This window comes from Leuresthes tenuis, unplaced genomic scaffold (genome assembly GCF_036924035.1).
Source record: "Leuresthes tenuis unplaced genomic scaffold, fLeuTen1.0.hap1 SCAF_17, whole genome shotgun sequence".
Lineage (NCBI taxonomy): Eukaryota > Metazoa > Chordata > Actinopteri > Atheriniformes > Atherinopsidae > Leuresthes > Leuresthes tenuis.
This window is the reverse complement of record NW_027325371.1, coordinates 3,699,428-3,725,985: the sequence shown is the minus strand read 5'-3', so window position 1 is coordinate 3,725,985 and position 26,558 is coordinate 3,699,428. Positions and strand designations below refer to the sequence as shown.

At 42.3% G+C, this 26,558-nt stretch overlaps 1 protein-coding gene across 3 annotated transcripts in view; it reads left to right on the top strand.

Moving 5' to 3' along the window:
• The window catches only part of rbfox3a (RNA binding fox-1 homolog 3a), a 445,121-nt gene that overhangs the window by 238,468 nt on the left and 180,095 nt on the right, over positions 1-26,558 (top strand). For all 3 annotated transcript variants that reach the window (XM_072368746.1, XM_072368744.1, XM_072368747.1), the window contains exon 5: positions 3,717-3,810. In XM_072368746.1, the coding sequence (XP_072224847.1) occupies positions 3,789-3,810 (22 nt within the window). In that variant the 5' untranslated portion in view covers positions 3,717-3,788. The remainder of the gene's footprint in view (positions 1-3,716; positions 3,811-26,558) is intronic.

The window sequence follows — 26,558 nt, the reverse complement described above, 5'->3', positions numbered from 1 at the left end:
TTTGTGTCTCTTTTGTTCGTGTGCCGCAGAAAACAGGCGTTCCTTTCACCTAATTTGAGCTCTTGTAAAAGCGCTCAGAGGAAAAGCCTTGAAGAACACTTATTGCTCGAGGCGGAACAGGACCCTCTCAGCCTCTCTGCAGGAGCTCCTTAAGGCTCTCACCCAAATTATTTCACACTTCTAAAGCAACCGTACCTACAGCCTCTCACCAGAAGAATCAGAAAAGCAGGCCGGAGGTAGTCTTATTTTCCTTAGTTTTGGCCATTTTTTGAAGCTGCATCTGTTTTGCTGCCAGCAAGAAGTTTGTGCTTCAAACTGCACGTCGAACAAAGACGGTAGATAATCGCACATGCTCACTGAGCTGGTGTAAATCCCTGTGTATAGACAAACTGTGACAAGCTTTCCCTCTCCATCAGATGGCTCCCAGGAGAAGGTGTGCTATTGCATTCATTTCCAGGGGGACTCGCAGTGTTTCTCAAACATACATCATCGAAATTGCAAAGCGAAAGATTGGAGGGGAAAATCATAATTAGAACATTAATAACCATACATGTTAGAGAGCATAAGTGAGTTTTTTTATGATAAATGGGAATGTAAACAAAAGGCAGGAGAGTAAGAGCTTCAATTAGATATTCCAAGCTGTCTCAGCAGAGACGTGAACGCAGGCTTCTTCCACTGTAGCCCAATTATTTCTGCATTCCCAGGCAATGATAGCACTGCTTGTCCATCTGCAGCCTTCAAAGGCAAATTCAAATCGTCTCATTGAAGTAACGAGTCCATTTGTTGGCAGAGAACAGGATAGATATTTTTTATACCCACCCAGAGCAAAGCCAGGTATTTGAGCTGCTAAAGTTTTTTTTACAAAGTGGTGGCAAATTTAGACTCCTGCCGTTTCCGTGTGCTTTTTTTAAAAAAAAATTCTTTGATTCTTCTTTATATTTATCTATTAATTTCTTTTTGTTTCTCACGTTGTCACGGGAGACCCGCATGTTGGCCGCTCGCACCTCCTTCATGCCCCTCCAGCTCTCTTTTTGCTTTCTGCTAATGATCCAGGGATGCCAAACACAGGGCCACTGAAACAAAATGGCCACCGTCGCTGCCCACTTATACCTCAACCCTCCCCTCTCGAATCAATTCTGACATTTCATTCTGCCCTTATAGAAGGTAATGGTGCATTCAGAGGTTGTTACCGATAATGTTGAAATGGTATTGCTTGGTTTCATTGGATAGACGTACTGTAACCTCTGCTGGAGGATGGCCTGGGCTCCTCTTCCTCACTTCTTTGTACCTTCTTCGCTGTTGTTTTCCTCTCAGACTGAGACGTTGGTATTTACCGGCTCCAATCTCTCTTTTGGTACCAGAGAACGCACCGTTTTTCATTTTCTCTTAACAAGTAACCAACCAGTGTTTGTTTTATCCTCCCTCTCTTGTGTTCACACAACATGAAGTGAAAACACTCTTTTAAGTCGGCTAGTCAATATGCTGTTTCTAATATATTATTTATCGCCTATGGGCTGTATATCAGAATGTGCTCAACAACTGTTTCGGTTTTGCAGTCATAATCATGTAGAGGAAAATCACAGAGCCAGATGTCTGGCCCTCGTTTTACAGCATTTATGTTTTCCTCTGAGTTTATGTAAAATTCATCCTTCCCTCTTTTATTTATTCCCTCGTTTTCACCGACTCAACAATTAGTCAATTCCCAATCAACAAGAGAAAAGAAATTGCTTTTAATTACTTTTGATAAATGACAAATTGTGTTGGCATGGCTCCCTGCAAATGCTTAATCAGGTGCTGGGCGGGATAGGGAGGCGGGAACCAGGAGAAGGGATTTCTGCTGGGATGAAATCAATGCGCTCTCTCTGCGGTTCACCGGCTGGGCTTCTGGGCAACAGCCAACCAGAGGCCTGCAAAGATACACAAGTCAGCAGAAAAGCTTCTGCTTTATGGGAACAGTCACACACTGAGGCAAAAACATGCTGTAACACTCAGATATATGTGCTTTATATAAGGGCCGTGGAGCCGGCATTCATGGGTTGTAATGTTAGCTCTCAAGATAAAATACAAACACAAGCGAGTCGGTGCACATTCAGACGGGACATTAGTTAAAACTGAAGCTTTTTAGATCGTCGAATTACGAGAGGAACAGCAATTTTAATCACAAAGCTGTAATGCTGAGTTGGAGGAACGGCTACAGATGACTTTCGTTGTGAGATTGTGTGTAAAGAGTGCGAAACAAAGCAATCACATTGCTGTATTTTCCAGTTCCAGCGTGATGCGTCCCCTGGAATTACACTGTTTGGTTTCCATGTTTGCTGTGTGCACAGATCAAAGAGAAGTCTTGAAGGACAGCATTGCTTCGTGGGCTTTTTCTTTGGTTGGATTCACACCGCAGATGACTGAAGTGATGCAACAGCCAGCTGGCGGTTGTTCGATGAGTCAAAATCATACAGCCTATACACTCAATAAACCCTGGGCTTCACTGGCAGTCAACTTTCCTGTGTTTTGTGTCGCTTTTTAAATGCGAAGATTGAAGCCAAATTACATGGAAAATTAAGAAAAAATGCACATAGGCTGTGTCTTGTCTTAAAGCAACACGAGAATAGTTTGTGAACCATAAAGCTAAGCACCTCTGACTTGTTTTGCATTAGTTCTGCATATTCCCAGGCCTGAAATTACCCTGGAGCGCCCGTGGGATACCACAGTTTACAACTTTCCAGCCCCACACAGTTTTGCTCTAAGGTCGCTTGTCATTTTTGGCTTTTGTTGGCATCTTGTGGCCTCTTCAACATGTCAACATATAAATGTGTATGGTACATGTGCAGGGCTCACACGAACATTTGTTTTTATGACTGTGGTGTGACATCCCTCAACTGTAGAAGGAGCCAAAGAACAGAAAGATGCCATGTGTACTTCTCGGCAGCCCTCTGCTTGTATCGCTCTCCTTTCACCTGGCAGAAAGTGAATTTTTACCTTTTTTTTGCTTTATCTCGTGAAGGTAATCCCACTTCCTGGTATTTCAACTGCTACATTGCTGGGCCGCAAAGAGAAGGAACGGTTGAGTTGCAAAAGCCGCATTTAAAATGGCAGCAAGTTGTTGTTTTTCCCTTAAATTTTTTGGTATTTGGAGGTTTCGCAAAAAGAAAAACAAAACAAAATAGTTCTAGGAACTACAATCATTTGCATCTGCTCCGGTGTGGAGATAAGAAGAGGCGGTACGGCGGTTCCTTGCTCGACATCTTAGCCATGGCGGCGTGCCACCAAGCACAGCAACATGAAACCCAACACCACAAAATTAGCTCAACAAAGCGACATCCAGCGCTTGTGTGTTTTTTTCTGACTCCAACACAACAAAACACAGCTGATGACAGGTGCTGGTTTTCCACGCTGATGTCCTGACTCTGCTAGGCCTGTTTCGAGCTAACCCGCTGCTTCTGTCGCAAAGGATAACGACCACATTCAGTCAGTCTCATATCAAAGCCACTACTGCCATCTAATGGCAAACATGAGCATACCCCAATAGCTGTGATGGTGAAGGCAGGTCAGGCTCCCCTTGTTCTAAAGTGACACAACGCATCTGATAATAACAAGCACTAAGCTGTTGTATGATGAGCTGTAATTTTCTCAGCTGTATCTTAGTAACAAACCCTCCCGTATGTCCTCTTTCCTCTGCAGCCGGCGCTCTAACGGGGGCTTTTCTGTTTCTCTGTATGCAGGGTTCGTCAGCACCTGTGGCAGCAGCAGCGAGTCGAGTGAACCAGCTCCAGGCCGACCGGCTTCACCTGTACATGGAGACCCCCAGCTGGGCAGGTCAGACTCCCAAACCCTCCCCCCTCATCCCCACATCGTGGTTTGTTTTACATGATGCGGCTTCTCTAACTCGAGATGCGTTTCCTTTAGACAGAACCATGGCGGGAAAGATATGTAGATGGCAATCAACAGCAGGTGTGGCTATAAAAACTCTGATTTACAGCTTTATAGCATATAAATCTGATGGAAATATAGAAACATAATTTTGACACGAGTCAGACTTCTGAGATTAATTAGAATTATTATTATTGATGCATATGATATGAGCACGAATGCCTTGTGTAGATTAGACACTATTCCTCAGAATTGGTTTTGGAAAAAGGGAAATTGTTTCTCTTTAAACAAACAAACACGATGTGGTAATGACAATTAGGAAGAGATTGTGTTAAAATTCACATCTGTTCTGCAGGAGAAACGTTTCACTCGGGTAATTTGATGAGCCGAAGGAGTTGAATTTCTTCCCACATTTTAACTTTCTACTTGGTTTGCAAAATAACTATGAAAAAAAATCTTATTCTTTCATTGTTTTACAAAGGTTTAGAGCAGCTGAACTGTACTAGTGCATTTCAGTGTTGTTCGGCGTACATGAGCGTCATTTATCTGCAGCGGCTCCTGAACACACCATGATGCATTTTCTTAATAATAAGCCCAGTTTGTGCTGTACCTCAAAACCAAGTGATCAGACGCGACCGTGCAGTCGTTCGTCCCCTCTGACCCTCTTTATGATCTCCGTGTCTATTACAAAAGTTATTCAAATCTTTCCCTTTGTGCCACTCGTGGGTCAGTTTTAGGTTGTTTAGGTTCACAAACACACTCCTCAGGCACAGGAAGAGAAACGGTTTGGGTTGAAGAGGATAATTTACTGCAGGGAGTGAACAAAAACTGAAGCTACATGTTGAATTTCTCACATTACGTGGGTGTGCTGAAGGGAAAACACCTTGTAGATGGGTCATAGGTGTGTTTTCATGTGTGCATGACGAAGCAGGTCTGTTCCTGTGATAAAGGATCATTCCTTTCAACTCAGACCTGCAGTATTTCATATATGTGCAACTCTTTGGGTCACGCTAGCTTTCCACTCGCCACCTCTGCTGCAGAGGTCTAAACCAACTAAAAGCTATATCTGGAAAAGTAGCGTGAGCTCCCAAAGAAACATGAATTTTACATGAATCACGGTGTCTCTGATTTCCACCAAAAGTAAACACGAGAAGCGCCTAAACTGCTATTGTGTTTAGCTGCGTGGGGACCTAAAATCCATCTGCTGCATCATATGCTCTCTTTACATGCAAGGCTGTGCAAAGCTTTCCATTTATTCTATTTATAGAGGTTGAGAGTACAAAGTTATAAATACAATAAACCAGCTATCTTCCAACCAACAGGCCTAATTCACACGTCTTCGTCAGCTGAATGTAAACAGGTTGTTTTTAGCTGAATGGACTGCTGTGGTCAGTTTTGTGACGCTTTTAACACATTTTCACCATTTCAGTGGTCCTTTTTATCACCTGAAGCTGATTGTTCCAGAGTCTGAGTTAACGGCTTTCAGTCCTTTCGGTGTGGAAGCACTCTCGCTGTGATAAAGGCTGCGTGTATGCACGCCTTACTCTTCCCCCATCCGGCCATATTGTGCTAATGTGTGCTGGTTAAGTAGCGCAAGACTAGGAAAAGACTCTTATCCATATGCCTGAGGGCCGGGTGTCGGCGTGATCTCTCCCCAGTTGAAGCCCTCTGCCTTCCCGCCCATCCTCTGCGGAGCTATATAGCAGGTGGCGGTGAGGATCAATGGGCCTCCGCCATTACCTCCTCTCCACTTCACATCTCCAGCCTCATCTCCGGGGGGGGCCCACGGGGCAGGCAGCGTGTCTCACTGCAACACACCAGGAGCAATGGGGACGTTTTCCATTAGTCTAATTGCTCGGTTATAGTTCTATATTATTGCCGTGATCACCACTGTGGCTTGATAATGATGGACCTCCCATGACCCTATGTATAGCTGGTGGGTGTTATGTCTCCCCCGTCGCCGCCCATCCAAACCGCAGTGGGTGTGGGTGGAGAGATCGAAGTTAACACTGAGGAGAAAACGGAAGAATAAACAACGGCGCTCCTTGAATGTTCTGATGAACTAGTTTAATCATATAACCTCGGCTGTTTCCACTCTCAACAGGTGCAGCGTGAAGCTGATTTATCAAATAAACGCAGGAGTTATGGTGATTGTTCATTTGCCTGAGCTAAAAAGTGGCTACATGGGGCTAAATTGCAATAATTCGCTGCTGCTGTGGCCACTGGTTAAGAATGTTTATGTAATCGTGATGTGATAAGAAAAATGGGAAAGAGTCTTTTACGCGGTTCAGGCCTTGTCAAACACACCTCGCAGACTCACTAAATGATAATTACATTCCTCAAACACACCATTACATTTCACCCTCTCACATGGACTTTGTTCACAGTAAATGGGGGAGTTTTATTTTCATTTTAAGGTGATATGGCACGGTATTATTCCCACATCTGAGCCCTGTCAGTAAAGCAGAAGCCCCCTCCCCTCCATCAGCGATTACACAAGAAGTCTTCCATCAGTGAGCAGTTGAGGTGAGGATTATAATGAATTCATTTACCCTCAACGGCTCTGCCTTTCTTCTTTCTGTTTATAATATCCTATTTGCATACCAGAGTCTCGTGTGAGCAGAAAACTTGAAAAGCCTTGCACTGGACTAATCGGTGCTGAATATTTCACTGCTGACCTGTAGCTCTCCCGACAAGTCAGCTTCCTGTTTTGGATTTCCTCTCAAACGCTGGAATTGTTACTGATTACCTCGTCTCTTATTCCGTAGCAGGAGAAAATCCTTGACTGTGATTCCTTGCCTGTTTTTATTTTATTTATTCTTTTTACAGGTGTGGGTATTGATCTTTTGCCTTTGCTGCAGGGGAGTGTGTTCACTTAAAAGGCCCACTGATGTAGCAGAGCTTATTAAACAAATAGGCCAGTGAACAAGGCCGCAATCGCTTTGAATCATGAAGGAGGCTGCCTGTCTTAAAGCACTACTGTATCAAATATGAAACGCTCTGCTAACAAGGTGTGTAATCTATTTCTAATCAGATCATATTTTATGAAACAAGGAGAAGGTTGAACTTAAGCAAGAGAGAAAGACAGAGATTCTGAGGGGGGGTTGGGGATTGTATTTTAAAATTGGATGTGACGGCCAGGGACCATGACTTGATTTTACATGCATGGCTTTATAATGAAGCCATGCCAAATGGTCAGTAATGGTTAACTTTAGCGGGAGCTGGAGCCTTGCTGTAATGGGAGGCTAATTCAGGGCCCATACTGCCTTGACAGGCTGCAGAGCACAGCTGGAATATGGAGAGGGATGTAAGTTAGAGGCTTTGGGGGCTGCAGTAAAGGTCTGTATTTGTCTGCAAATTGCCAGGTTGCCTGAGGATATAACAGGGTCAAGTGTAGCGTAGCATATTTTGTGTTCACAGACACTGTAGCAGATATAAATACAATAGAGAAACACACTCAGACAGAGATACTACCTAACACACTCAAATAAAGTGTTGCGCAGGAGTGACTTCATGTTGTCATTGCAATTCAGGCCATGATCTTTTTTTCATATATCTTTACACTGGCTGGGTTCATAGGCGAGTGTTTTCAAAGTGTTTTCATTCCTTTTTTTCGCCTTGTGCCAGAAGGCTCTCCTGTGACACTAGAATATGTGTAGGTGTGTGTGTTTGTGTGTATATATATCTATATATATATAGATATATATATATTAGGGCTGTCAAACGATTACTTTAATCGCGATTAATCACTTTTTTTCCATAGTTAACTCAAGATTAATCTCTATTTCAAAAATATAGTTAGAATCAAATAAACACAGATAAAAAAATCTTTTTTTTCTTCTTTCAAATAAAAAAGTGCATTTTTTCAAAAACACAGCACATAAAATGCCACAACAGTGTGGTCTTACAACTGAAGGGATGGTAAACAACAAATGACAAACAGAACAGGGCCTAATGACAATTAAATGTTTATGTTTCTGTATTTATCAGACGCTTTTATCCAAAGCGACTTACAAATGAAGATATAACAAGCTATATAAAAAGCTAACAATAAACTACATAGAAGGAACCCACTAGTCCGACTCTGTCAGAGGGGACAGAGTAGAGATAAATGAATGAAAAACTGCAGTTATTAGACACATTAGATTCAAAACTCTCAGTGAATTTTCTCCTATTTATTAACCCAGTTGCTAAGGCAATTAAGGTAATACATTTTCTTATTAATCGCATCGCAATAACGCGTTAACTATGACAGCCCTAATATATAAAGTTATATATGTACACTCACCAGCCGCTTTATCAGGAACACCTGTTCAATCACCTGTTAACACAAACAGCTGATCAGCCAATCGCATGGCAGCAACATTTAGGCATGTAGAGGTGGTGAAGACAACCTGCTGATGTTCAAACCGAGCATCAGAACAGGGAAGAACGGGGATTTAAGGGGATTTAAGTGTCTTTGAAGGTGGTTGTTGGTGCCAGACGGGCTGGTCTGAGTATGTCAGAATCAGCTGATCTGCTGGGATTTTCACCGATAACCATCTCTAGTTTACAGAGAAGGGTCCGAAAAAGAGAAAATATCCAGTGAAAATGCCTCGTTGGTGTGAGAGGTCAGAGGAGAATGGGCCGACTGGTTCCAGGTGACAGGAAGGCAACAGGAACTCCAGAAATAAGCGCTCGTTCCAACCGAGGAACGCAGAATAGCGTCTCTGAGCCAGTGGAGCCCTGAAGAAGATGGGCTGCAGCAGCAGGAGACCACAGCGGGTGCTGCTCCTGACAGCAGGAAACTGAGGCTACAATTCACACAGGCTCACCAGAACTGGACAATAGAAGGTTGGAAAAACTGGTCTGACGAGTCTCCATTTCAGTCGAATTAGTGGCGGAACGGAAATTAAATTCCTGTTAGTTCCGCTACCGGGCTAATTTATTTAACAAAATTTAACATTTTAACGCAAAATTAGCTTTTTAGGCAAGATTAACGTGCGCACGTTCAATTAAATTCAATTTAGTTTTATTTATATAGCGCCAAATTACAACAAAAGTCATCTCAAGGCACTTAAATAATATAGTCCAATTCAAACCAATTGGAGTTCAATTCACTGTAAATATATATATTTACAATTAGTTAATTAATTTTGACAGCCCGTGTGTATGTATGTTTATTTATAGATAGATAGATAGATAGATAGATAGATAGATAGATAGATAGATAGATAGCGGCCTCCAGTCACCAGATCTCAGTCCAACAGAGCAGCTTTGGGATGAGGTGGAAGAGGAGATTGGCATCACAGATGTGCAGCCGACACATCTGCAGCAGCTGCGTGATGCTGTCATGTTAATATGGACCAAAGTCTCTGAGGAATGTTTCCAACACCTTGTTGAAAGTTTGCCACGAAGAATTAAGGCCGTTCTGAAGGTAAAAGGGGTCCAAAAGGGGTCCTTTTACTAAGAAGGTGCAGCTGATAAAGTGGCCAGTGAGTGTATGTATATATATATATATATATATATATATATATATATATATATATATATATATATATATGATAAAAACATGTTATTATAACATGCATAACATGTCCAATGAAATGGAGAAACAAAATGCTATTTTCTTTGGGTTTTTTTTCCATTTATCTGGAAAAGCAACAGAGTGGTCAGCTCCTCTTGTCTCGGCTGGCACGGTCCACAGTTCTAAATTAGCTCTGCAGATGTCTCAGAAGCTTTTCATTTGGCACAAAATTAGTACACAGCCCCAAGCGCAGCATCATCAAGATTTTTAAGAAATAAAAAAACCTCTAAAATCCCATTTAAAATGCCTTCACAACATCTCTTTGCGTTACTGTTGTTGTGTACAATACCCTTGTGTAGTGTTGATATTCTGTTCCATTAGCTTTGAAGTTGTCTGTAAAGTAACATTACTGTTATATATACATATATACATGTGTGTGTATGTGTAAAGGTTCTTGTAGTATTGGAAAAAAACTACAATATTCTTAAAATAACACACATTTTCAGCTAAAACTTGTTGAAAAGGCCACTTGGCTGCAGCACTGACCATGTTAAGTAAGTTTTATTCTGTCTAGTTAAGAGAGGAGCAGTGTGTCACTGTGTGTCAGCTGGAGGAGGCAAAGCAGCGCCGTTGGCATTGAATTTGTTGTAAATTAGTAACTAATCCAATACAAATTTTTCATTATCAATTGATAGCTCATAGCCCAATTCTACGGGTTCATTAAGGTTTTCCTGCAGATTTCCAACACAGAGTCAAAGCATCACTCGGTACATGCCAGGTGAGCTGAGTTTTCACACCATTTTAAAGGGCAACTCCGGTATTTTTAAACCTCGACCTTATTTCTGGCATGAAATATGTTCATCTACTCACCGAGAACAGTTGGGTGAATGTCGGCGTCCTTCAGAAGATATTTAGATAACTGGAGATCCATATAACGGAGTGAACGGGGCTTAGAGGATGCAGCCTCTAAATAAGGCATTATCTGTCTTTATTTCACCAATACTTTAAGAAGAATGAATGAATGAACGTGTGCTATAGCTCTGTTAGCTCATAGCTGCTGTTATGTGGCTACTTGCAGCTATAGGAGAGCTAACGGAGGGATTTCTACACAGGCACTCTACTGGGACCACTTTAACAGCACATCTACCAGATGCGTGTCCCCACAATTATTGCTTTTTCCAGGTAAACACAAAACGTGTCTTGCGGCCAACATTGACATCTAATTTTTGGCAACTATTTGGATTTTATAAGAAGGAAGCATCGATTAAGTACATCAGCAGCACAACAGATCCGAACACTCACCTGGTTGAGACGTCACGGTGAATCGGTTGATGCTAATTCAACTAGCACAAGCAAGAACAGCAGTGCACAAAGACAGATGTTTCCTCCCACAACTTGGCCACAAAGAACTAAAAGATAGTTACAGCATCTACTGCTAAAGATTTACTGATAGGTAAAGAATGAAGTGATTCCTGTGCTATGAAGTAATGAGAATACTTGTAATTCCCTGATTCTTTCCTAACTTTATCTGTTTGGAGGTAGTTAAACAATAACACACTTTTTTTTTTGACAAGTTGAAGAAATATTAATAACTGTGTCAGATTGCATTAAATCTAATTAGAGTGAACCAAAAATAAACCCTTTCTATGACATATTTGACCCTATGTGAACTAAATACATACAGATACAACAATCAATTGTATTGCAAGACATATTAACACATGAATACAGAATCTGACTTCAAAAGAGCACCGTGCAGGATTTAATGACATCTAGTGGTAAAGCAGCAGATAGCAACCAATGTGTGAAAAGAAACTAAAGCGGCTACAAAAACTGTTCCTACCCACAGTGTTTGGTTTGTTCTTTCTGGGCTACTGTAGATAGATGGCAGTGCAGCATGCTGTACTGCAAGAGAGAGAACCTGCAGCATCTGTAGAGTTAAGGAGCTACTTCTGAGGGATTTCCACGCAGTTGCACCCTCATAAAAACACAGGAAAATCTGATTGTTAATGACTTTTGTATCACATTTCTTATATTCGCGGAGCACAGTGGAACAAAAGAACCAGCTGTCAGTAAAGCAAAGAGCATTGTGCAATTTCAGCACATACAAAATAAGAGGATTTAAAAAAAAAAGATGCAATGTATCTGTGGTAGATGTTGCAGATAGAATAGATTTCACCACTCTGGCAGGCACCACTTGCTCCAAATGATTCATGTAAATAAGACGAAAAGGAATTCCTGAGAGATCAATCTGTGCACCGACACAAAAAGAATCCACTTAATGCAAAGAAGTGTTAAACATCAAAATGCAAATTACCGCATCGCTCCTTTTCCTTTTAATGGTGCCCAGGTAAATCTAAAGCTTCACATTGTTAGTTTCTGGGAGTATTTCCAGGGCCCCTATGCTGGTAGCAGAGGGGGGAGGAGGAGCAGGGGGAAGAAGAGTAAGGATGCCTGCGTCTTTAAAAGCGAGATGGAGTGAGGGAGCGGGGCGGACGGGTGGCTGGCAGGATTGTGCTGACGGCAGGGCTTTGGTTCAGAGCATGCCCATTAGAGGGAGCCATAAATCCTGGGCTCTCTGGGCCGGGCTGTGTCAGCAGTCCACTGAATGAATTGATTTTAAACGCCACTGAAAAAAGAGAAAGTGCAAGAGAGAGAGGGAGAAAAGGGAGGGAGAGTGACTATTTAATTCACCCTCCGCCAGAAGCCCACACCCCGTTCCACCCCGCTTCTCAATTCAGGACTGTCGTTGAAAAGGGGGAGGAGAGGAGTCAAGAAACACTGAAACTGTCACCAGCAACAAGCCCAGGGCTACGTGGCCCCCACGCGTTTGATTTAAACAGGAGGGAAACACACAAACCAAATACATAATCTCAAATTCCATACAGCATTTGTTCTCCCACCCCTCTAATTTTTCCTCTCAGCCCTCTCTTTTTTTATATCTCCACAAGAGAAATGAGACATATCGTAAAAAAAGAAGGGGGGGGGCGTAGCTGCATTTGAAATTCAAATGTGTTGGATTTTGAAATTGATGTATGTGTTTATTCATTTACGAGCAGCATCCATGTGTGCATGCATTTATATATTATCAGCAGCAATGAAACGCTGCATATAGGGCCGGTAGCCCATCTTTCTCCTCTACCTCGTCTTTGTTTCCTCCTCAGAGCTGCGGCTCCTGTTACGTTCAACATAGGAAAAATGATGTCTGCCAACAGACAACACTGTAAATTCTGCATGAGGACCAGTGACGGCCTGTCATCACTTGTTTTTATGTAAACACATTTAGGTCGAGAACAAACTTTGATTTAGTCACGCTTCACTCCTCGGCGTGTCTGCAGACCTGTTGGAGTGTCATCAGACGGCGTGCTGGTGGAGCTGGAGTGCTGCTGCACGGAGCAGTGTTACCAAACTCCTAAAAGCCTGCAGTGCAAGTGGAAGAAGGAGAGGACAGCCGTGATCAATATTGTATGAATAAATATACAGAACTCCTGTGAGAAAATAATCTAATGGAAGCTGAATCCTGTTCCACCTAAATTAGGAGCTGTTTTTGATCATTAGGCCTTCGTAATGAATTTGTATTGTAAGATATCGTGGATTTTATCCCACTGTTCATCCTCCTGACTGTTTCAGGGGCCGAGACACAGAATATCCAAATAAGTTCAAGTGCACATCCTGGATTTTTTAAGGCTCACATTTCACAAGGACCACAAACAAAAACATCTGGAAAGTGGGCGAGAACAGGCGGTGGCAGCAGAGGTCAAATAATATTTAATTTGAATTAATATACATCTGTTTTTGTCTAAAAATAAGCTTGTTCCTTTATAAAACTACACGGATAGAGACACAACATCATAATAATTAGTTAAATACAGAAGCAGGAAACACAACTTTGATTATAATTCGATGTTTTGACGAAGAATGACTGTTTTTTGTGTTCCAGTCCAGCAGCAATATGGCTCGTGTGGTCCTAATAATAATAATATCCTGTTATCAGATCTTCACCACAAGAATATTACGGCCAAAAAGCTAAATATTAATAGAAAATTAAAAAAATTGGAGACATTGTGATCTGATTCATCTTTAAGCTTTTTTGTCTCTTTAAATATGCACAAAAAGAAGGTATAGAAGTTTAAAAATGACGGGTAATCAGCCGTAATATGACTGAAAGATTACAAATCACAACATTTACACAGCAACCGCTGATGAAACCTCAAAATCAGACAGATGTGAACACTTTCTACAAACCACAGTGTCTGAGTATGTAGATCGATCAGCCAGGCTCCAGAAACTGCAGCTTGATTTCATAAAATTTAAAATGTTGACGTCAGAACAAGTTGGACAGAATTCTGACGAGCTGGTGATCGATTCTGCCTCAGCTGAAATGTGCTTTTTGTGTCTTTATAAGATGGTTCTGACTAAGAAAAAGGTGAATTTGTGAGATAACGGTGAGCAGCTGGGTTTATCACCTCCACGTCATGTGGTTTCGCTTCAGTCACTCTTAAGTAACTCATTTAGTTAGCTTTGTTGCTTCGGTTAGCATGAAATCGGTCACTTTTAAACCTTTTTGTGAGCATGTGCAAAAATAAACATTAACTTTAGACGTAATTTCAGTTGTTGGTTGACTATATTGCCATGTTGTTGGGAGGGAGGCCTGGTTATGGTGGTGATGTTCGGAAAGAAGGAAGGGAGGGATATGTGAAAGGAGGTGGGGAGGGTTTGAAGGGGGGGGTGGCGGCGTCCTCTCTGGCTCATTACGCTGTTTAAAGAGCCGGCGCCTCCGAATCACCTGCCCAGCTCCATGCTTCAAACAAGCTCAGCCACCAGGGATCATACATCAACTTCTCCATCAGTCCCCCCGGCTTCACTTTTTCACCATTCGGCTCCCGACTCACGAGTCTCACACACAACCCACACAGCGAATGTGGAAAACAGATAGCTTTGCTTGTTGAATACTGATGTCACGCCTGCTACAACAAGAATAATAAATTAGTCACAAAGCAGCCTTATGTTGCTATATATGCGATCATGAAGTTAATTGAATGCTTCCAGTGGACTTTAAGCATCAGAGGCCCAGTTTGTGGCCTCAACATTGTTAATACATGGCTGCTGTATGTGAAAACTACACTCTCTCATGCCTAATTACCCACAGGCTAAGGCATGAGGAGGACCCACTGCGGATTACTATAAAGATTGTGAGGATATTTCACTTTGAAAAATGGCGAAGCACACAGGACTAAGGGTTTGATTACAAGGAGTGGGGCGCACAGCCTCTACATCTTCCTTCCCTCATTTCAATTATGGCTGACTGGAGGCGCGGTGCTGCCACCATCCTCAAATAAAACTAAAATATGATAAAGCTGAAATATCAGGCCCGGGACTGCTCCAAGCCTCCAGCCATGTAAGGCGAAGATACTCTGCACGTAATTACAACATTTGCCAATATTTTTTTGACAGGAGGTTCAACATGGATATGAATGAAAGGGGGGGGGGGGCATGAGGAGTGTTGATGACACATGATAAAAAGCACATTTCATTTTCCTTCCCTATGGATAACAGGAGACACGCCGGTATGGAGCTGCCGTGGCGCCCCTCTATGTGAAGGTGTAGGATAGCTGTGTTATTTTTAAGTTGCGAGATCATTACTCATGTGAAGATGCATGAGTGAGAGGATTTGCTGTCATAACAGTGGACGACGAGTGTGGGGAGAGCCAAAAAGAGTTTGTCAGTTCTACTCGGGAGGAAAAAAAAGGGCTTCTTGTTTGAAATGCAGCTCTGTGGTTTCACGTCTGAACAATCCAGCAGCTGTAGGCAAATATTTATTTTATTTTCTAACGGAGAACAGAGGAATGCAACACAAAGCATACTCCTTATTCAATTCATGTTTGCCCTTTTAAACGATGCCCCTCGCGACCCCCTACAGATGGGGAGCGATGTGCGATGTGGCCGCTTTCTCACCATGACGCCCCAACAAGGTGGAGCTCCTCTGGAGCCCACGTTCCCTCTGTGGCCTCCGCACCCCCGCCAGCCGCAGGCCGACCTCCTTTACGTCAGTGTTAATAACAGTCTGGCATGCTCGCCACGTCACCCGTGCCACTTGGGGTCAATTCTCCGCAGATTCAGGCTTTGTAAGGAAATCCCAGCCAGCGTGCTGCAGAGTCTCCTGATACACCAGATGCATTACAATGAATATGAAGTTGCAGAGGATTTGCAATGAATGTAATCTATTTTTGCACATTTTATATTTAAGCGTTATTTGCTTTGGGAACGCACTGTTTGCAAAGCGACGGCTTACAACGCAAACACTTGAGCAATTAAATTTAGCAAAAACACATGTTCATGATACATGTGTTTTGGGAGCTGACATGTTAGCTCTCTGCAGAGTCATGTTGGTTTAATCTCTTTATAATTCATCTCTTATGGCTGCGAGGAGCTGCAAATGAACAACACCAGCATGGCCTATAAACACAGGTATTGCTTTTCAAGAGTTTCTTCTCTTGTTCTTTCTTCATCCTTAAATCTATTCTCACCCATTAGTGATTTTGAGATGAAGTAATGAACATGTTTGACATTTCGCGAGAACATTACAAAAGTAAGTAGATGATGTATCATTTTGTAGGTTTGATCTTGCTCATTAAATGTGAAAACCGAGTGAAGTAGTCTCCTCTTGGCGAGAGTTCCTGGGCTCGCTGGTCTCTCAGTCTCCTTGTGTTTTCTTTTATTTTTTCCCCCCTTTTTTTCTTCTCCGGGTGTTGAAGTAGCTCCAGCACCTGCTTCTCAAAGTGAAGGAGGAAATGTTTTGCAGAGGGAAGAGCTTCTGCAGCAAAATCAAGAACTATTCCACCCCCCTTCACTCGTCACAGTGTGGGGGATTCAATCAAAAGTCTGCCCTGTGACCTGTTCTCCGAGAAACAAACAGCCAGCAGAGTCTCCAAAGACCAAAGCCATCAGAGGAGGGCGGCTTGTGTGTGAGCCAAATCGTGGCACCTTTCTGAAAGCCTCCATCATAGAAAAATTGTGAGTTGTCGCAGTGGAGAGTGACTAGCATGGCGGTACATTGATACATTGATGCAGTGAATGCCTTGGACAGTGCAGTAAAAGTGCTGAGGTTGAAATTAAGCTGTTATCTCTCGCATGTATCACTGGGGAGGCAAGAAGCAGCGGAGCAGAGGCAGTAGCCTGTTTGCTTTACTGTTATTGCCTCTGCGTGTCCATTCTCATCTGACTCGCCTCGTGTTCCGACATTTTAAATGCAACACTGCGTTTGCTCACCTTTTATGTTTTGAAATGATCTTTCCTGTTGTAAAGAAAATCCATTCTTTTCTTTTTCCCCTCAAAATCTATTACTGCCACTGCGTGGAGCATTTTAACACCGATGTAAATTACAACCTTAATGTCTTAGAAATGATTATAATCACCAGAAGCACACGAGACCATCACTGAGAAAATTGCTAGCCTGATCCGAGCCGGGCGCTACGTAGATCATTATTTCTGCTTCTGTCTCCCAAAATTAGAAATGTTGACGTTTATTTTCAGGAAAAAGACTGAAGCTGTATTTAAAAATATTCCTGCTTTGCTGAAATTTGTTGTTTAACTCAGTTGAGTGGGACTCGGGTGCACAATCAGCAGCACATTATTGTTTTACTTAATGCAGATATACAGTAACCTCTGGCAGTATTCTGTACAGTAAGCACAGCCTTGGTGGGATTAGCATCAGCTTTAAGAATCTCCTGGAACGGGGAGTTTGTGTGTATTTGGGTTGAGTTGGTGGGAGGTCTGCGCACCATAAATACTACTAAAAACTGAATAAACTGATTTGGTTTATTTAGCTCGAGCAGAGACAAATGGGCCTTTAGAGACAGGCAGTTATCGCCTGTTTAAGGCTCTCGTGCTCAAAACAAAGCATAATGTAAATTTCCAATGCCGCAGTTTATGTTACCGCTAAGTAAGTAAAAGATTAGCTGAATTCCAAAGGCAAAGACTGGGAGATGAATCTTTTTCTGAATGTTTTATGGGAGATTTAAAACGTCCATTTTCTTAAGATTACAAAGTTTAAAACAAAATGACCTCGTGTAGCAACTTAACCCTCTTTTGTAGTCGTCTTTTATTTCTTTTTTGTGCCTTTTCTGTTAGATTCTATTAGAAAACTATCAGCCTGTACCTTTAGAGGTAGTTATTCTCATTTCCTCCTCCTGTTTGATAGCTGCTGTGATCTTTTATCCCAGTTTTTTTTCTGGTATTTAACAGAATCTATCGATCAGGGTCAATGAGTGCAACACAAGCCCAAAGCATGATCAGTCCACCCCCGTGTTTAACAGTTGAAGAGGTGTCCTTGGCATGAAATTCACCACATTTTCTTCTCTTTCAACAGCATCAGTCAGCAGGACTCATTTCTGAAATGCATCAGGCTAGTTGAGACTTCCTCTGATGCCTCATTGATTTGAGGAAGGTGTGGCAACACCACCACTAAATAGCTTCCTACCCGTCATCTTGCCTGTTTTCTGTGATTTCTTAATTGCATTTCAAACACTTTGCTGTCCTCTTACGGCCTTCTCTACGTTTTTTGGGCATCACATATTCTCAGAGTGCATACAGCTGCTTGGAGGAGGCCGATGATTGGTTTGGATGAGGTTTAAAGAGGTTTTTGAGTTTTCTTAAAGCCATCAAAGGCCTGAGACTTGAGTAAAAGGTTTTTTTTACTTCTATCTTTGACAGTTTTCACACTTTCTCAACATTGTTCAACAGAGAAATCCTCGTTTCTGTAGGTTTCCTTCTCTTCTCTTACTAATTTCTCATTCAGAGGAAAAAGTGTGCTGCAGTTCCAACTTTTACCACAAACACTTTCAGTTGTTTTATTTATTTACAAGTGTGCTCAACAAATGTATCAGTTATTTTAAGAGTGATGCATTAACGCCGTGAAAAGCACCTTTAGAGATCTGTTTCAGTGTATATCATCATGAAGGAGACAGTGAGTAATATCCCCGGAGCCCAACAATTGGTCGAGACAAAAATCAGCAGATTGGTCTTTAAAGCTGGAACTCGGGACGCCATCCTTCAAACTCCGGACTCCACTGACCTGAGGTTTCCTCCCCGCCCGAAGGACATTATGTTTTCTGGATCCTAAAATAAGTTTGCTAGTTAAAAGTTCTGGACGCTCATATGTCATATTTGTCTCCCTCCGGTGCAGTGAGTGAGGGGAACATGGGTGGAGGTGTTGGTTCTGTCACGTCTTACTGACACCCTCATGAGTAATCTGGTGCATGATAAACAGAGGGTCGAGGTGTCACAGGAACACCTCAGCGCCTGGCACAAGGGTAATTACTCTTCCTGCGTGGGTGCAACTCAAAATTTTTGAACCTTTTCTTTCTCCAATCATACTTGATGGATTGAGTAGAGGAAGGCGATCATCTGGTTCTTAGCAGGCTCACTGAGCGTGGTAGGCCTCTGTTGATTAATGATATCTGCTGCAAGTCACCAAAAGCGGAAATTAAGTATTTCTGTTTAAATGTAACATTTGTCTCCTTTGCTGGTGTTGAGAAAAGCATTTGTCAAAATCCCCAGGCTCTGGCGAAAGGTGGATTTCCTCTGGGAATTACTCCTTACTTTAACATTAATGGCATTCAGTGTTACTATTTTACACTTTGAATCCACTTTTCACCTTTCCACCTTTGCAATGGATTTTGAATATGTAATGGTTTACATTATAAAAGCTGACAGTTTAGGATTAAACATGTTGTAGATTTTAGCAGAAGGCTGACGGATGACCTTGGCTGCATGAGAGGAAGGGATTTCTGATGGCATCTCTGGTGGCGGTGGGCACATGGGACGGGTTCTGAGGGTTTCACTGGTTGAGTTGGGTTACCGTTTGTGCTGATGGCGAACCCGGCCGTGCTGGGACGGAACAGACTCCTGCTCCTGGGGAGACTAATGGTTACAGGGCCTGGCCATCGTCCAGTGCTGCCCCAGCCACTGCCTCTCCTGTCGCTGGGATATCATTACCTCCAATGTGTTACATCAGACTCGCTTGGTCAGGCCCTGAAACAGTCAATACTCCACAATTTAGAAAATCAGCCAAGTTTGCAGAAACAAAGAGGCAATATCGGAAATAAAGACGGATATATAATCTGACGCCAGGCATTTTTTCATGCTCGGTGAATTATTTGTTGTCCGGAAGGTTGGGACGTGGAAGGAGTTGAGGGGATGGAGAGGGGGGAGCCTGGGATCTGTCAGAGGTTAGAGGAGGTGGTCAAACGGCCTGAATAAACGTGCAAATCACAGTGCCCAACCACTGACCCTCCCCGTCTCATACAAGCAGCCTCTACTTTTTCCATCAATGGAAATCTAATTGCTTGAAAAGCGATCAATGGAAACTAAATTGGTTTTGTGTGGAAGCGCGCATGGAATAAGCTCTGAGCTGTTTTAATGTGTGTTGGTTTTGCATCTTAAATCACGGTAATATTTGGAGCAGCCCCCCGCTCTCCGGAGGGGTAAACTTTGGTAGTGTCGAGGCACCGGGGAGGAGGCACTCAATCAAGCTCCTAATAAAAATCACAGGCTTAATTGTTTTTCCAAACTCATAAATCGTCCAGCTTAATGGGTTAATATTAAGACTTATACAAGGTTGGTGAGGTGCTTGTTTCCAAGTGGCCGGGAGCTCCTCATTGTGGAGCTGCGACCACTGATAACCCTCTAGTGATCTGATATGACTAATCCCCTCTAATCCTTAATACACTCCTTAACATGCTCCTAACTGACAGCAGTCGATATGGGTGCACTTCTCTGTCTTATCGCTGATCTCTTTGTCTTTGTACGCTCTCTGCAGTGAAATTTGCTCTCCCACTCATCCTTTTGACTGCGGATCACTGGCACATCTGCATCAGTGTCACACACTTTAGCTCTGGGCACTTCCCGATAAGCCGGGAGTTGATCAGAGTTTTGAAATTGCACCGACTTGCTCGCAGAAAGTCAAGAGAGCAAATGGCAGCGAGCGAGGGCATTTTTTTTTCCACCACAGTATCCCCAGCGGATGCTTTTCTTCCTTGATGCGCCTCTCCCAGCGGACAGCGAGATGGACTGCACAGGAGACCGGGATGTGGCCGATGTTCACCTGATCGTGTAGCCTCACCCCGAAAAGAACGGTCCCAGCAGAGTAATTTATTGACAGCATTGCGATGTGTCTCTGGTCAGGTGCTTCTCTCAGCCATCCCTCAGGTGCTTATCTATCGGTTATCAGTGCAGACAGAGCACAGGCCCAGGTTGTATTTCTGTCTGCCATTGTAATTACATTGTAATTGATCTGAGGGTGTGCTGGCCAGTGCCCGTGCAGTAACTTCCCTCAGTGTCTTTGGAAGAAAACCTTCTGTTTCTTCAGTAAAATGGATGTGCTTGCATGTCCTTTGAAGGGAAAAAACAAAACGCAGACGGATATGTTTCCATGTTCGTATGGGCTTCATTAGAATTAATGCTGATCCTGTTAATCTGAGAGCTTGTGTTTTCATTTTCTGTGCCGTCACCCTCACAACAACACGCGGCACGCTTTGTGTATCATTCCAATCACGCATATTAGCCAGCCCTCGCCACCCATCAATCTTCCCGCCACCATTTTGTAACTGATGCCGAAATGATGTTATAAATGATGTTTGAAAATATCCCCACGCCGGCCTGCATCAGCAGTCTGAAGGCCTATCAGATGTTCCGCACGCACATCTGTGAGCTGTATTCACCTCCGGGAAATTAGCAATCAACCTTTTACCAGCCAACACCTGTATTAGGAACACAACATTTCCCCCATCCAGCCGCTCGTAATGTCAGGTCACACACCCTGCACACCGTTGTGTTGGAGATGTTTTTGTGATGTTGATAGTAATTTCACATTGCTAATCACTGTCATGGCTTGTAATTTGCATGTTGACTCCTTCTGTGTAATAACAACAGCCTGAAAGCGGCGGTGAAACCAGCGCCGGTTCACACAGCTCTTGAAGCTCTTGTGCAGTCTAATGTAAGTATGCACGCTCTCCCTCATGATCCCTCATTTATCATTTTGACACTGGCTACTTTTTTGAAGTGGAGAAAAATGTTGCAGTCAGCTCTTCCTTTGGTCTCAGAAAGTATGTGTGAATGAGAGCGTGTGTGTTGCGCGTGCAAATTCGACTGCATGTGGAAGATAGAGGGGAGGAATGTGCGTTACATTGTGTTTGTGTACATGCATCAGTATGATTAAGGAGCACGGAAACATGGCACTGGCTATTTACTGCTGATAAACCAGTGTGTGCATTTGTTGTTGTGTTGCATCGCCATTTCCTGCTCGCTTGTTATTCTTTTATTCCGATGCTCCATCTATCCTGCTTTATGTATGACAAATTGTTCTCTATTTTAAGAAGCTTGTTGACCTGATACACAAAAAAAAATTCTTATAGAGCAACACTTTAGCGCTCTTGCTTATCTATAACTGTTCGATGTCATTTTGGCACCACTCAGTTCAGTGTTGACCCAGAAACACTGTTTAGCAGAACTCCTGACATTTACCTGAGCGCGGACTAATATCCCCGTTAAATTGCATCAATAGATATCTGAATAGGTATCCATATTGATTGTGATAGAATCGATTGCTGACATTATGATCCTTCTCACAGTGTGTTGGTGGAGAGCCTCTGATAAACAGTCTGATCCGTCTAGCTGCACAGAGGGATAATGTTACTTGGCTTTTCTGTTGTGCGCGTGTGTGTGTGTGTGCGTGTGTGTGTTGGAGTGTGTCGTGGCAGGTTACAAATGAGTTTGTTTGTGTTCTGGCCGCAGAAACCTTTTATGCCCCGGGCTGTGTGTGTTGTGTGGGTGGGTCTTGGAGAATGTGATAGAGACTAAGGATGTGTGTGTGTGTGTGTGTGTGTGTGTCCAAATAGCTTCATATGAGTGGGATGGTTTTGAGTTTCAGATTTCTTTTTAGTATTTTGCTGCTTGTTACCACCTTAAGCCATATAGCTTCCTGTCCACTTGGTTTCGATCTCTGTGCTTGCGCTGAGGTCAAACAGGTGACCTATTGGTAAAAGTGCCTTGCGTGCCAATAAATGCCCAGCAGTATTAATCACATAGGAGCCCTCACTCTGTGAAGAGGTCAGTGCTTTAAAGGGCACCCAGAAAGCTGCCTGACTGAAATACAGCCAGGGCATCTTTCTGGTTGAATGTACCAAAAGTTTTATTAGTTCCCCCAATGAGGTCAGTATGCCCTGCATAAATGAAATCTGTCGATATCCCATTATAGGCTTTAGGAACTTGATTGTGAGGCATCTGTCAGATGCATATTTCATTCTAAATTTAGTTAGCTGGCTGTAAGTAATGCATACATTACCACCAGCTTATTTCCCAGTGTACACGGCTGCAGAACATCTGTTTTTCTATTAAGTGAGAGATGAAATATTAATCTGAAAGCAAATCTGGTGCGAGTCAATCATTGACAGACCGCAGTGACAGCTGCTGTGAAAGTAACACCAGCATGTCAGGTGTCTGCCTCCATACATCTGATCACGACATCAACCCACACTGTAGCTCAGAGCCAAAACATGAACGGCATCACCAGATCAAATGGACTGTTTTATGAACTGGGTTGATCTGAGTTTGTTACTGCAGAGCAGCAACTGTTGATGTGGTCTAAGGAACAGGCGCATCCCTGCAAATTCACCTTAAGTTATTAGACAGTTAGACAAAGGACCTTTGTGTATAAATGCAAACCTCTGTGCCACTAACAGCAGCACAATCGACATATATCACATAGCTTAGAAACGGGAATTAGAAAAACCAGGATGGACATTATTTTAAGCAGAACTAGTCATTTGCATTGGCTTTAACTCATTCCCATGTAGCCTTAACAGATGTGTACGATCGATATATTGCATGCTGCACCCTTTTTTTCCCACACTCTCTGTCGGAGGGGCTGCTTGGCTGCAAAATGAGACGTTTGTGCAACAGGAGTTCTGACGAAAGGCACGAAAATAAAGTCTATTTTTGCTCAGAACAACAAAAAAAAAAAAGTCTCCAGACTCTTGTAGAGCAGATCTAATAGATTTTCCATTAATCACTAAATACACCATCCACCCATCAAATGTATCAATCCACTCAATGAATTCATTGAACAAAAAGAGATCCATACTATGTAATTATTGCGCTCTAAATAGCCCCTGTGAATACTTGAAAAGCTAACTGTATGTCAATACTGCTCAAAGGCGAATTCTATTGACATGCGGCATTTGAAGAATTTAGTATTTGGCTTGCTTGCCAGGTGACGGGCACTAGACCTTGGCTGCAGGCGCTTGTATTGAATGTTTCTCATCATCTAGGCTTTAACAGTGCACAAGGATTTCAGCATTGTGTTGTTTATGTGAAGAATGTTGTGATCTCAAACAATGCAACAGCATGCGCGTTTTACACAGAATAAATCCTTACATGCAGCTTTTGTTTGGAGTCAGACTCATCAAAACGTGCAGTCTCTTCAGTTTCTGCAGCATCTGCATTGCCTTGTAGCTCTGTGCAACAGCAGGATGTTTACAGCAAGGATGTTGTACCCACAAAACATTAAATTATAATGGTGCGGACTAATGTTAGCCTTGTTGCTATGAATGCTAGCTTTACAGTCAGTGTTACTCATATAAACACAAACTACAGTGGCCAAGAGAACAGAAACCGTGCTGCAACGTCTTCATTGCTGCAAATGCACATCAAAACCAAACAACAAAAAAAGATGTAAATGGTACAGATGGCAATCAAAGTGTTTTCAGGACCTGAAAAGTGACAAAGCAGGATGTTAAGATTGAGATAAGATTAAGGTTGAAATGTTGAGATTAAGATCAACTGCAGATTAATTCAATTCCTATTCTGACTGATAATTTGCTAACAAGCTAAAAACAATGATCAAAAGAGGTTTTGAATAGGCTTAGTGTGTTTCAAGATGTTGAAATAAACCCAAAAAAAGCTAACGTTAACGTTCCTCCACATGTCTGTATTTACATTTCTTAGTGTTTATGGGCAGCGGTTTCACAGCTGAATTCAGTCAAAATCACCTTTCTGAACATTTTCTTTTAATGTAAATCTGCCAATGATCCTATGACAATGCAGCAAATACACATGATTTATAAAATTTTTAAACTTCAGTGCTTTTTATATCCAGGATGACAGTAGAGTAGATAAATATTATCATATATAACATATATATATATATATATATATATATATATATATATATATATATATATATATATATATATATATGAACTAATCCTTTTTGTGTTCTGGTGGTAAAAGTGACTCATAGCTCTTTGTCTCTCTATCTTTCATGAATTCAGGTAAAAATCAGTTTAAAAGAAAGATGTGACTGTTAAATAAAACCTTTTGTCTAATGATTTGTGCTCAATAAGAGAATTTCAAATGCAACAGGGTTTCATACATTAAAAAACCAGAAACCTGTCCCATCAGCTTGCAGGATGGAGCTACCGCTTCATGGCTTCATGGCCACCGTGAGCAGGCTTTGTTAACACAACAGAACATGTTGAAGGCTCCTGCAACCTGTGTGCATCTGCTGCACTTCAGCTTAGAGTGAGAGTCTCTCCTGCTTCACTCGTCTTCTGGGATGTTTCTTATACATTTTATGCGTTTCTTTCGTTGCCCATTTGAAGTCATAAACTCAAGGCTGAGCCTGGTTGACCTTACCTCGATGTATTTCCTTCTCAGTGGTTTTTCTTCTCCGTGTATCAAGCAGAGCTATGAATTCAGAGTGTATTTTTCCTGCCAAACAGGCGACTCGTCTCACGGCGATAAAGCCACTGGCAGACGGGAAAGATGGGGCAGATTTGCATATTCGCATACTGCAATACTTACGGTAATAATGTAGAAGTATGAAGTTAAATCAAAGCAACTCTAAGACTGGAATGGCTTAAGTTTTTCAGGGTTTAATCAATACCCGGAGAAAGACTTGAAGGTACAATGCATTTAGCTCTCTCAGCTACTGTAGAAAACAGATCCATAACACAACTGGAGGTCAAAAACTCCACGGGGTAGAGTTGTTGAATTTGCACTTTTTTGGAACATCTTTTTCCTCTTCTGGTGAATCTTAAACAAACAAAAGAAAGACGAAGACCAAAAAAAAACAAAGAAAAATTAGATGCTGCGCAGCATCAGCGAGTAAAAAGCTCTGTAAAAATCCTGATGCAGTGCAATTTAGCAATGCAACATACATTACTATTATGACCCATAAGCTGCATCAGCGTCTTCCATTGTTCCTCGGCATGCGGCAGGGCTGCACTGTACGTCCCTGCAGATCTCCCTGCAGGCCTGATTGTGTGCCGACACGAGCAGAACTGTCCTCCCTCTTGAGCTAAAGATGCTTGGACATTAGCATACACAGGTTGTCAGTGGTAAATGAATGACAAGACTTTCATCTCCCAATGTGTCAGCCTCGCTTAGCGGTGACACGGTTCAATGTGCCCGCAAAGTGCCACTGTGGTAGCCTGTGGAACCAGCGTGCGATTGAAGCTCTGCCTTGCAAAGATTATTTAATAAATGGAATAATTTCGCCATCAATATGATACCAGCTTTGTGACAATGTCAGAAGAGAACGAGAAAACATCCAATCTATATTTGTTATGAAAGTTTGCCATCCTCTCAGTGCTCTTGTGTGCATCCATTTAAACCTTAATGTGAAATGGAGATATGCTTTTGTGCACGGAGGAGACGTGTGTTACTGATTTCCGTGCTTTGCTTCTTCTGCCGTTGCACTTTGCACACGTGGATGCAGATATCCTCACAGGTTTATACAGACAAAAGACGGATTTCGCAGGTGAGCTCAATTGCTGTGTATAAATTCAACCCTGACAGTTAAAGGGGTGCCAGTTAGTTTTAGTTGGGGATATTTAATCCTCATTAAAAATTAAATGAATGATGGCTCACTTTGCAGAGGAAAAAAAATTAAAACATGAATATTTTATGGGAGCTTTCTTGTCTGTCTTGATGACTGTGACTAGTTCTGGTAGCAGCTGCTCCAAATCTTTGCGATTCTGCCTGTGATCTCGCCCCAAAACTTCTGACGTCCTGGCCCCAGAATGGATGACATCTTGATTCCCCGGTAATGAAATCATCACTTGGATATTGCAGACGGTTTTAATTCTGATTAAAAGTCATTTTTTAAAGAGATGACCTCAAACATCTC